This window comes from Triturus cristatus, chromosome 10 (genome assembly GCF_964204655.1).
Source record: "Triturus cristatus chromosome 10, aTriCri1.1, whole genome shotgun sequence".
Lineage (NCBI taxonomy): Eukaryota > Metazoa > Chordata > Amphibia > Caudata > Salamandridae > Triturus > Triturus cristatus.
In genome coordinates this window covers 568,329,733-568,343,106 of record NC_140593.1, presented here as the reverse complement: position 1 = coordinate 568,343,106, position 13,374 = coordinate 568,329,733, and the positions used below count along the sequence as shown (strand labels likewise).

General features: G+C 46.5%; 1 protein-coding gene across 6 annotated transcripts in view; it reads left to right on the top strand.

The window, feature by feature from the left end:
- Positions 1 to 13,374, top strand: part of MARF1 (meiosis regulator and mRNA stability factor 1) — an 891,622-nt gene that overhangs the window by 451,193 nt on the left and 427,055 nt on the right. For all 6 annotated transcript variants that reach the window (XM_085632075.1, XM_085632071.1, XM_085632074.1 and 3 more), the window contains one exon: positions 9,007 to 9,182. In XM_085632075.1, the coding sequence (XP_085488201.1) occupies positions 9,007 to 9,182 (176 nt within the window). The remainder of the gene's footprint in view (positions 1 to 9,006; positions 9,183 to 13,374) is intronic.

Genomic DNA, 13,374 nt, shown 5'->3' with positions numbered 1-13,374 from the left:
CCTTCCCAAACCTCATTTTTTCAAATCCCTGTGATTAAAGATTTTCTGGAGGGTTTGCGCAAGGTGTTTCCCCCTGTTAGACGACCTTCTCCACCATGGGAATTGAACGTGGTGTTGTCCAGATTAATGAGGGAGCCTTTTGAGCCTATTCATAAGGCTTCTTTGCAGCATTTGTCCTGGAAGGCTGCCTTCCTTGTGGCCATTACATCGGCCAGGAGGGTGAGTGAGATTCAGGCTCTGTGTTGTCAAGAGCCGTATACTGTATTCCATGCTTCTAAAGTAGTGATGCGTACTCATCCTAAATTTTTGCCTAAAGTGATATCTGATTTTCATGTAAATCAAATGATAACTTTACCTACATTCTTTCAGCATCCCTCCTCTCCGGCGGAGAGGTCTCTGCATTCACTAGATGTGCATAGGGTGTTGAAATTCTATCTAGATAAGACAAAAGACATCCGCAGGTCGGATCAACTGTTTGTAAATTATGGTTCAGTAAGAACTGGTCTAGCTACCTCAAAACAGTCCATCTCCAGATGGATTGTGTCCTGTATTCAGCTTTGTTATCAGAAAGCTAATAAGACGTTAGGGGGTAAGCCTACAGCGCATTCGACTAGGGGCAAAGCAGCTACTGCAGCTTTGCTTAGGAATGTTCCAATTGCTGACATTTGTAAGGCTGCCACCTGGAAGTCGGTCCATACGTTTACAAAGCATTACTGCCTGGATTCTGATGCTAGGGCAGATGCGCAGGTTGGACAGGCTTCGCTGAGGAATTTGTTTGCACAGTAATTTGTTTGTGTTTTGTTTGTTACTCCACCGCTGTTTGTTGGTTGGGATGGGCTTGCCATTCTATTCATAGATTATGACTATACACAGAGATCCCCTACTACAGAAGGAGTAGTTTCTTACCTGTAACTCCAGTTCTGTAGTAGGGGTATCTCTGTTATAGTCATAAGCGACCCTCCCTCCTCCCCGGTGGAGTACACTGACAGTATCAGGCCTGTTCTACACCTTCAAAAAGAACTGAAAGTAACTTGCTTTGGCTGTGCATCCTGGGATACCGGGGGTCTCTGGAGAGTTCCTTAAAGGCACGGTATCCTTTTAGCAGACACATAATGACAGCCTATAGGGCTTGTCTGTCCACCCCTTCCTCTCTATTGTTTAAAGGGATTTTGGTGAAGGGAGTGTGATACAATAAAGGAATGTCAGATGTGAATAAAAATGACATTTAAACTTTATTTTGGTTTTTGTGTTCACTTCAGATGAAGTGTTGGCCAGTGCAGCCATATTGTTATTAGGCTGTATTATTTTGTCTGTCTCTTAAGTGTCTTTGCAGGTTTGCAAATGCAGGACAGCTTAAGAGATATTTTGATTGCTCCGGGGTCCCCGCACATGGGCGGGACTATTCATAGATTATGACTATAACAGAGATACCCCTACTACAGAACTGGAGTTACAGGTAAGAAACTACTCCTTTTTATTTTAGTTCTTTCCTTTTTTCATGGCTTGGTGGGCGTCCACATACCACCATTTGGTGTCCTTCTGTGATGTCGACGTGCTTCCTCCGAAAGCTCCCACCTTTGGTCGCCATCTTCAGGTTCTTTTTTTCCACCGTTCGATCTGGATCGAGACAGGAGGAGCTCCAGAACTTTGGAGAGAAGAATCCACGAAAATTGGCTAGAATAACAGGAAAACAACTTATCGACACACTGCCCTTCGAGCTGCCGAACCGGGACGCAGAGAAGAAAAGAACATCAAAACTTCGACATCCAACAGAGAATGCGCTCACAGGGGGCTCCCTGGGCACTGTAATGGACAAGACACCATTCAAGTTCTGCAACAATTGCCACCACAAATACACACAGAAGGACCAGCACCCGGTCTGTAACCTTTACCTGCCGCTCTACCACGGCTCAGAAGACTGCAACGCATGCTCGGCGTTCACCCCGAAGACCTTGACCTTGAGGGTGAGGCTAAGGCAAAGGAGAGCGAATTACAACATGCAGGGTAAAGGACCACCACCATCGCTTCAAGACCTGGGCATTTCCAGCGAGGAAGAGGACCAAGTCGCCGAAGGGCCCGAGGGTGACTAGGATGCGCACATCCAAGCCGTCAATGTCGGAAAAAGAGCTCCGAATAAGGTAAGAGACTGCGACCCCGAGACAGTCGACTGAGCCCCGAAGGAGTGACTCAAAGTCCTCAAACAGCCTTGGAATCAAATTTCGCCAACCGCAAGCTCGTCCTAGGACAAACATTCCGTCTGTTCCTTTGACAAGGACTCCCAGATGGCAAAAACCCTTGATAAGACTAAGTCATCGAAGAGCAGTCACGAGAAGGACTCCTCGACGTCGAAGAAAGAGAGGGTGAAGCAAGCTTAGACTTCCCCGTCGACAAGCGCCAAGAGAGCCCGAAAATCTCAACACCGAAGCACAAGCGTCGGAGCGTGAGAAGAAAGAGGAGGGTCGAAGCTGAAATGCCAAGTATCTTGCAGCGCAAGAGAGATTTCGACGAGACAATAAAGCAATTCAAGATCCCGCCGAAAACCTCGACACTTTCTGAAAGAGACCTCTAGGAACTACAGGTTCCTACAACCCCAGAATCGGCTGACCAAGAGGAGAAAGAAGAATTCTACTTCGAAGCCGAGGCAGAAGATGAGGACCAAACCTATCATGTTTCGACGACCTCTGAGACACAAGACATTTAGTGGCAAGATCTGGATGCTGACTCGCCAGAAGAAGGGGTATATACATACCCTTCGAGGCCCTCTCCCCCGACGACATTGATGTACAATCCGGTAATAAAGAAGGCTGCTGACACCTATGGAGTCCAGCTAGAGGAGGAAAAGCCACAGTCATGCTTTCTCCTAGAAACCTTTCTGCCCACACAAACAAGAAGCCAATTCCTGCCTATGCTCCCAAGTGTGCTTGATGAGGGAAAAGAAGCTTCCAAGGAACCTGCCACATGCAAGGCAATAACACCAAAGGGTGAGAAAAAATACAAGCACTCCTCCAAGGACCCAATGTACATCAGGGGTTCAGTGCCAGCTGACTCAATAATAGCTTCCACAGCCAGAAAGAGGGCTAATGTACCCACTTACGTGGGCCCACCACCAGACAAGGAGAGCAAGAGAATGGATCTCACAGGAAGGAAAATGGAACGAAGTGCTGCGATTCAATGGCGCATAGCCAACTCTTAATGCCTTGATCAATAGGCATGCATACCAGCACTGGGAGGAGGTAGGCGAACTGCTAAAAAATCTGCCAGACCAGTTCCAGAGAAGGGCAAGTCACTTGGTGGCAGAGGGGAAGAACATGGCCAATACATGTTTGAAATCAGCCCTAGATGCTGTGGAGACAGCAAGCAGGCACATGATGATCGGAGTTATGGAGAGAAGACGCGCCTGGCTACAAATCTCAGGGTTCAAACCAGAGGTTCAAAGTAACATCTTGAACACTCCGTTCAATGGAGAGCAACTGTTTGGAGCAGCTGTGGATGACAAGCTAACTCAGCTGAAGAAAGAAAATGAACAGGGGTCAGCAACAGGGTCAACAACAGCAAGGTTGGCAATATCAACAGGGGAGGCAAGCTTTTCGAGGGCGCACTCGAAGAAGAGGCCAACAGCAGAGAGGGGGATAGCAGCCCACCTCCAAGTGACTTCTCTACAACCTTGGCGCACACTCTAAACATCTCAGAGGGCGCAACAACTAATAGACGTACAAAAAATCAGGTCACAAACAACAAGGAATACCTCCAACATGCAACACCAGTGGGAGGCAGAATAGGAAACTTCTTCCAGGAGTGGAAGAGGATTACATCTGACAAATGGATATTAAACGTAATTCGATACGGATACTGCATAGAACTGGCTAGACAACCGCCATGCAAAAAAACAAAGAACAAGGTTAATTCAAAGAGAACTGTCTCATTTGCTCGAAGAGGCACAAGAACTTCTACACGAGGGTGCCATAGAGCGGGTGCCTTACAAGGAAAGGAACAAGGGGGTGTATTCCACTTCCTCATATAAAAGGTGGCCGGAACATTAAGACTTATACTAGACTTAAGGTTCCTAAACAAGTTCATAAAGACTCAAATTCAAGATGACATCCTTACAAGAGGTGATACCTCGGATACAGGTAGGGGACTACATGGCAAATATAGATCTAAAGGACATTTACTTGCACATCCCCATGAACAACAGACAAAAACCTACTCAGATTCGTAATCAACAAAGTGCACTACCAATTCACAGTGCTAGCGCTCGGACTCAAGTCAGCACCAAGTGTGTTCAGGAAATGTCTAGCAGCAGTAGCAGTCCACCTAAAAAGGTAGGGAATACACATTTTCCCATATCTAGACGACTGGTTAGTAAGAGCAAGCACATACAACCTTTGCAAACAGCACAGAGAGGTTCATAGAGACCTTGTTCGAGCTCGGTTTCTCAATACATTGGGAAAAATCATCAATAACACCAGAGCAAGTGAAAATATTCTTAGGGGCAGAAATCAACACAACATTAGGGAAGGGAGGACAGTAGCAATTCTGAAAGAGACGCATCTTTACCGCAAGGGGCAAGCTCTGACATTGAGGACAGTGGGGAAACTACTGGGAATGATGGCTTCATGCATTCATCTAGTCACAAACATTTGACTGCACATGAGACCATTTAAGGAATGGATTCAGCAACAATGGTCACAGGCAACAGGGAGTTGGGAGGATCTAGTGATTGTCTCACAAACAGTTTTTCAGGAGATGACATGGTGGAACAGGAAGAACATAACCTTTGGGAGACCTTTCACACAACCAACTCCAACAGTGACCATTACAACAGACGCTTCCCAACTGGGGTGGGGAGCCCACATGAACAACCTCAGGGTGAGGGGTCTATGGACCCAGCAGGATGCGATAAAATACATCATCTTCGTAGAATTAAAAACTGTGTTCCTAGCCTTAAAAGCCTTTCAGAAGGAACTTTACGGAAAGAGGGTGTTTGTTTAAACAGACAATACAACCACAATGTTTTACATCAAGAAACAAGGAGGAACACAATCATTAACATTGTCAGCCCTAGCCCAGGAGCTATGGAGATGGGCTATCACAAGGAACATAGACCCGGCGCACAGGCGCCCGCGTTCTGTCCCCATTAGTGGGAGAGAAGGCAACAACTTCCTTTCTGGGCAATCCAGATCCAAGTCATTAGACTGCTATAGTCAATGTGTTTTCTCACCCATAATCCGAAATGCAAATTGGTACAAAGCAGGCAGTCCTTGTGAGCAAACGGATTTAGAAGCACTGTTATCCATCGGGCTTGACTGCTGCGTCACCCTGGGCCTGGCTACAACATAAACAGAGGTTTATTAAGGGATATGGTCAGAGGCGTAGCTGTGCGTGAGATTATGGGGGTCTGTGCTGGAGACGTGCCGCTAGGCAGTCACCCCCACCTCTGACTGGACCCAGACTACGTCGGTCCCTGGATACCAGTAGCGGAGCGCCGAGGCCTACACTAATCATTTGTTAATTTGGTGTATTCAAGACAAAGGCGGCCGCCCTTGTAGTCTAATAGGGTCGCCATTCTCTCGTCTGCCCGAGCAAGGGGAGGCCAAAGGTTGTCTTTCTTAGAACCAGATCAGACAAGCCATGCTCTCACGGGTTCTGCACTCTGGTGCATGGTTGTGGCTGGAGAGGGATTCCTTCAGCTCGTTTGTAGGTACCGGTCGTCATGGTTGTGGTGAATGGCATACAATATTAATGCACTTTGACAGAACTTACATCTCTGTATATAGCCAGGTTACATTCTGTTCACTATGCTGTCACAGCAGAGTGAGAAAGAAATATGCAGGAGTACTCCTTTAGAAACACCTGATATCTCTGTGTAACTAAATGGTAATGGTAAAACACGTATGCTTAACACACTTCTGTAGTGTCAAGCACCTCTGAGCTCAGCCTGTCATACTGAAAGTGTGCCTGGTAGTGAACATACAAAGGACAGTGGGTTAGTAAGCATTTGTGGCATGTGAGCAGAAATAGTTTTATAGTTCTTTGCCTCTGGTGCTTGTTTGTTGCAGTTATTCGCAGCTCTCTTGACATGTCATAGTTAGTCTGGTAGTTTAAAGGGGGAAAAATAATTGCAAAACCGATTTAAACACAGTCAACAACAAAATGTGGCCTAACGGCTAGAGCAATCGACCTCTAAGCCGGGACCCGGGTTTGATCTCAGCAGGGACGCTCAAGATCCTGTGATCCTGAGCAAATCACGTAATCTCCCCGTGCCTAACAAAATGAATGTGTCCGTCTGTAGCGCAACTGGTGCTCACGTAAAGTGCTCCGATTCCTTCGGATCAAGTTCACGCTATATAAAACAAAAAAAAATAGGAAAAATTAAATGCCCTGCTACTACAAACTATTGCATAGGCAATTCTGTGATGAAAGAAAAACACAAAAGTATACATCAGGTTTCAGAAGTCCCAATGAAACCAAAGCACTACGATCAAGAAGCACTTTGCTCTCAAAGCTCAATCTGATCAAAACCATGCACAAATTGCTTAAGCAAAGGTAAGCCGCTCACCTCTTTGTGTCTTACCTGTAATCCATTCCACGGGACAACATTTCTTTATTTAAAACCACCTTTTAGCATCAGCGCTAAGTAAAATACTTTAATATTGAGAGCCACTGGACACTGCACTATTAATACTCAACCAGGTATTGCCTTATATACATTAGAAGGAGTTGAAACATGTGAGGAGCCACTGCACATTATTGGCTGCACCCTACAGCTGCCGGAGGAAGGAAGTAAGGGCTTTGGAAAGAAACAGATGTGATGAGAATCGGTTCTGCAGCTGTCTGTGCCAGCCTGATGTGAGGCAGTTAATGAGTTATTTAGCCTCTCAGCGGGCCCTTGATAGGGTGTGAATCTGAGACCTCAGATCTGTTTAGTATGTAATCAGCGCCGCTGATTACATACTAAACAGGGGCAAACAAGCAAAATTGCGAAATTTGTCTGATACCCTCTTTTCTGCACATATTTCCACCTCTTGCTCCAGGTGAGGGTGGGTGGGTGCTTTTCAAGGTGGCTGTGGCTCCCTCTTAAGTATGCCAGTGGATGTCATGATGCCCCATATCCGCATAGCGCTGTGGATGGAGAGTCTCGCACCCCGTGAGAACTTAGCCACAACCATGACGGCTCCCACCGCTCTGGCCCATGGAGAAACTAAAGACGACCCTTTGCTAAATGCAGAGTTCGCATTATCAGGAGGACGAGTTTGCTCAATGTCCGCTTGATGTGCCAGGAAGTGAGAACACGTGGCAGGAATTTGTAGGAAGGTTGGAATGTGATAGCACAGTTTTCAAAGCTACCTTTAAAAGACATTGAGAGCATAGTATAAACCCTTGTGGTTAAAATAGTCTGCACTTGTGCTAAAATAAAGGGTTTAACAAGGCTACACATTCGACGCATGAAACGGCTCACTCCAGGCTCTGACCACTCCTTCTTTGGCAGTACCTGCAATTGACGTACCAGCACTGGCACGCTCACTTCCCTTGCTGTCCGGTTGCTCTAATACCAGCTCCTAAACGTCCTGCAATTGAGTAATCGGAACCGTCCTTCAGCCTGCAGCAAAGACAACAGTATGATGTTTCACCGCCATTTTCCAATTTGCCCAAAACAGAAAATCTGCCAAAGACATCTATAAGAGGCAACAATGTAAACAGCAGCTGCGCCTCTTGAAATAGGCTCTTTTTCGGAGGCAGTTGGCGTCCTAACTGCGTCTGTGGAGGTGCGTACTCCCCTGTCAGTCGAACAGCTGGTTCATTACCAAGCCTCATTGGCAACAAGGGTTTTGCCCGGCCACATGCCGGAAAGATTTAGCTTTGCGGGGTACGATAAATGTCTGCGGTGCCAAACTTTTTTTAGCCGTAAAACTCACTGTTCTACACTGTAGGGATTCATAAATAAAAAACATCAATACTGTAACAGAAAATGAAACTGGCCGATCTTAATAACTGGGCTATGCAGCACCGCTTGAAATCAACGCACCACACAAACATCGGTTTCGGAGTTCTAAAAGGAAGCAACTTCTGCCGCTCACGGGCAGAATCTCGCACAAAGAACAAGCAGCACTGAAAGCGATCGCGAAAGCGCTCGCTATTGTAAAAAAAATAAAAACTATGCCCGCGAGTGGTGTGCGTGCGTGCCACTGCGAGCCCTATGTTTTCAACTATCGCGCCCGTGTCTGGGCACAATAATTGAAAACCTATGGGCTTTGGTGCGTGTAACAGACACCAATAGGCCATGCGTGGAACAATGTGCCCGCCTTTGGCCTATGGCATGCTCTGTTAAAAAAAAAAAAAAAAAACACGCACGCAAAGCCCAATAACGGAACTCAAAAGGAAAAGCACACGCACGAGCGTGTGCGATTCCAGGGTCCGTTTTGGAACCCTCCACAAAAGGGCTCTCGCCTGCGCGAGCAGTGTTGCTTACTGCATCGCTAGGGGCGAGCCCTAAAATGAGAATAAATACTACAATGCCGGACCCAACCACTAGATGGCGGAATTATGCACAACATAGTGAATCCAGAAACGTTTTCAAGCTACAAAACTACACCGACGGTAAGAAATTATACATTTTGTTACAAGCCTAATGAAACCTCTGTTGCAAGCATTGTTTTAACAGTTGTCTGAAAGCATTTAGCCAAGTTTAATTTTATTTGTTGTGAGACCTATTTTGAGATGGAGCTACTCGGGTGGAAAGCTCAAAAAGGAATTTTTGTTTCAATTCAAACGGATTAATCAATGTATATTTTAGTCTTTGTGTTGATAAAACATTCTCTTTTAGCTGACAGAAGCCGTTGTATTACTTTACAATTTGCCGCCGAAATAATAGACCGAATGTCATTGTGAATTTCATTCTTTAAATGTCTATCATGTATTACTAGTAATTGGAGATGTTTTCCTCATTACTCAATAATATGTATACTGAATGCCATAACGCCACCTAAAATGTTTCATTAATTCCAGCTTTCCAGATTGCTATGCTGCAGAATTCAGTATTTTAGAAATGGTGGAGGAAGGTCATGGAGGTGTCCCCCTTGAGCATCTCATCACATGTATTCCTGGAGTAAATATTGCCACTGCACAAAATGGCATTAAAGTTGTGAAATGGATACACAATAAACCACCACCTCCAAATACAGGTAAATATCTTTTCATAGAATTACCTCAGAAGAGCCTTACATTTTTTTGACCGTATATTTTCTGTTTATTTAATGTGGGCAATAAGAATGCATCCAGCTCATCTCAATTGGTACATTCTTGGTGTGCCTAAATTACTTGTCCGTCTAAATTTCCACACATAAACTGGCACCCTGTAGCAATCTATCTAATCAATAAATGCTTTTATACATGCTTCCTTTTTGTATTACTATATATAGCTTTTACTACCCCTATGCTGAAGTGTTTTCTTATGAGTAGCATGTTACTTATGTAGTGTGTGTAGACGAAAGTGTGTTGTCTTCGATCCTGGGTGGGAAGTGTTTCCATGTCGTGCATGGCGACCATCGAGGTGTGGTTCTCGTGTTATTGGACAGAGCACACCGGATGAAGTGTGACACAGACATGCAAATTAGGCTTTTTTGTAATCTTTCAACTTTGAGCAGCTCTGCCGGTCCCTTTATGGTATTTATGTACATAAACGATTTAGCTGGTTACTGCACTGGGTTGTCCATTTTGAGATATTTTTTTTTTAAGTTTATGGTCCTTAGTAGGCTTAGGTTAAAGGAAAAAAATAGTGGGAAGGTCTGCTGGGATGGGCTTTAATATCTTCCCATTTCTGATGGTCATTGTCCGATGTCAAAAAGTGGTTGAATGTAGCTTGTTGAGACCTGCTATATGACCTAAATTAAAATCCTACGTTGGCTATCAGCATCGACAGATATCTTCAGTTATTTCATGCTTACTCAGTTGCAGATGAAGTGGGTTGATGTTATGGATTGGGACAGTACCGAGTGATGGACATGACCCTTTGCAGTTTTCTTATGTAAGTGTAAGACTGTGAAGCTGTTTAAGGAAATTATTATGCAGCCTGTGTTAACTAAAATTGGCCCCTACATACAGTATTCAGGGGGCAGCCCTGAACCAAGAAGGGAGATTCACGCAACCTACGAAGGACGAAAGAAGATGCACAGCAGAGGAGACTGAAGAGAAGAACTGACTTGGCCCCTGCCGTCTGCAGAGATTCTGCATCAAAAATCACCTTGTCCTGCAGCCAGCGACCTCCAGAACCCCTGGGAGGACTGACTGCCTTCAACAAAGACCGGATCTCCTGTGAACAGCAGCACTGTTCAAAAGAAACTCCCAAGACAGACTCTGAGCCAGCGGAGAACAAAGAAACCTGACACCTGGAACCACAACTACACCGGTCACCTACGGCCCGAGTTAGTTTGCCAGCGAGCTCCCACAGCGCTCCAGAGTCTGAGTCCACTGTGGGTTGACCCCTCCAGGACACCCCGACATCGCCTGCAGCCTCTGCACGGAGACCCCCCCCCCCCCAACTGCAGTAGCCTGGTAAGGTGAAATCCAACCTCAGAAGACACCCCTGCATCAAGTCGCCCTGGCGAAGAGAACCAGAGGTGCACCTACGTCCCCGAGCCCTCCAACTTACCTGCCCAGCTGTTGGTTCCTTCTGGACCAATCCTGCAACCAATATCAAAAACTGCAACTCCCATCGAAAATAACAGGGCCCCCTGACTCCAAAACAGCACCCTGCACCGCTGCGGGTGCACTTTGTTTGCTAACTCGGATCCCCCTTTGCCCTGAGCCTAACTCAAGGAGCTTTTATCCCACAACCTTGTGACCAGCTCGTGAGCAGCCACCCACTGGAGGCACCCTATCCCCCATTGGATAAAAAAGTAACGTATAGTGTGCACAGAGTGCAGTGGAACCCCAAAGGTAGGCAGAGTTAAAACTAGATAATACCTTGCTCTCTATTTGTGGTAGTGTGGGTGAGCAGTAAGCCTTTATCAGAGGGTAGTGTTAAGCATTTATTATACATACTCAGGCAAGAAATGTCACACACTGAAAGACTGAACTCTGACCAATTTGTTTGTATAAAAGTATTATTTAGTTGTATTTATTTCTAAGAATTAAGGAAGCCTGGCACAGGTAAGTGTAAATGGTGCTTTTCAAGGCAGGTTGAACAGTACAAGCAAGCTGAATGCAAATGACTTTGTTACAGGTTTGTAAATACTTTGAAAACAGTTGAAGTTGTTGTTAGATTACTTTTGATGACTTTGCAGATTACTTTTTAAGTTACTTTTTCTACTCAGTGTGATATACCTAGATACCACACTGGGACACTTCCTAGAGAAAAGGTAAGTAAATCAGTTTTTTTTATATTTGCAGTTTTAGAGTTTCATACAAATCAACTCCAAACTTGGAACACTTTTCAAAGAAAAGCAGTCAATGCAATCCTATGGGAGGAAATTAAGTTATCGGTTTACAGTTAAGTACTTGGTTGTGGCAGTTAGGTTTTTGGAGTTAGAACCAGGGTTCCCCCAAGGTCCAGGATGCACTCTTAAAGCACTCTGCGGCACTAGGGTGGACAGGTGCTTAGGCCCAATGTTAACCAATCGGGAATAGGGGGTCTTCAGTTGGTGGCTGCTCACGAGCAGGCCACAAGGTTGTGGGAGCATAGCTCCTATGGTTTAACTCAGAGCAAAGGGGGAATCAGAGTTAGCACATAAGGTGCACCCACAGTGACACAGAGGCGGCTGGGTGCAGGGTGCTGGTTTGGCGTTGGGTGCCCTGTTGAGTTCAATGGGGATTCTTCGGTTGCAACAAACACTGCAGGCTCGAAGAAGAAAGATCTTCAGCAGGTGACCACCGGTTGGAGAGATAAGATGGAATGCTGGGACACCGTAGGTTGGGCCACCCAAGGCACTGGGACGTTGGGTGCAGGGGTGCCTTTAGGAATCAGGTTTTTCTTACTGGCTCCGGTCGCGGTTGGGGGATCCTCCAGAAAAGGGCTGCAGGCGTTGATTGGAGATTAGAGACGGGTCAGACATCACCCGATCTCGAGTCGGTTTCGCCTGGGAGACGAGTACATTTGCAGTTTTGTCAATGTTCCACACAAACCAACTCCACACTTGAAACAATTTTCAAGAAAAGCAGTCCATGCAATTCTATGGAAGGAAATTGAGTTATCGGGTTACAGGCAAGTACAAGTTTGTGGGAGTTAGTATTCTGGGGTTAGAACCAGGGTTCCCCCAGGTTCAAGGATGCACCCTTGAAAAACCCTCAGCGGCACTAGGGCAGCCTGGGTGCAGAGTGCTGAGGCCCAATGTTATCCACTGGGCGATAGGGGACCTCCGGTTGGTGGCTGCTCATGAGCAGGTCACAAGGTTCTGAGAGCAAAGCTCCTAGGGTTTAACTCGGGGCAAAGGGGATCAGAGTTACACACAACGTGCACCCACAGCGACACAGGGGCGGCCGGTTGCAGGGTGATGTTTTGGCGTCAGGTGCCCTGTTTGCCATGGGATTCTCTGGTTGCTACAGAGACTGCAGGCTCGGGGACGAAGATCTTCTGGAGGTGACCACCAGTTGGAGAGGTAAGTTTGGATGCCTCAGGATGCTGGGACAGTCTGTTGGACCACCCAAGGCCGTGGGACTTTGGGTGCAGGGCTGTCTTTAAGCATCGGGTTTTTGCTTACCAGCTCCAGTAGCGGTCGAGGGTATCCACCAGAAAAAGGCTGTAGGCTTCACTTGGTGATTCGAGGCAGGTCAAAGATCACCAGATCTCGGGTCAGGATCGCCTGGGAGTTGTCCTTGTGGTGTTGGGCCACTCGAACTCAGGCCGTAGGCGTCGGGTGCAGAGTGGTGCAGACTCTTGAATTTGTTTAGCAAAAATAATGGGGTGACCAGGTGTCCCTCAGAACCTGGGTATGCGTATTAGACTCTCGAATTTGGGCAGAACCAGAGTCTGTGGGTGAGTAAATCTGGTGCTCACAGGAGACAGTCTTTTTATGGAAGGCAGGGCAGGTCCTCGTGTTTTGAGGTTGCTGGCTATAGGACACAACGCAATTTCACTGGAGCAGGTTCGAGGTGGCGACAGGCCGGTAGGGCTGGGCACCAAGTCAGTGGGTGTCCTCCTCCTCTTAGTTTCAGCACGGCTCTTCGGTCCTTCTTCTCTTCTTGGTCGGCTCTTGGCTGAGAAGGCAAGGTTCAGGGCTGCCCCTAAATACTAGATTTTGGGGTGTTACAGGTAAGTAAAGGTTGGGACCAATGGGTCCCTTCCTTGGGGTGGGTACACCCCCTATTATGCCACCCTCCAGTGGGAGGGGGCATATACCTTACTCTGCTTGGCGGTGTCCCCATCTGCAAGATGGTGAG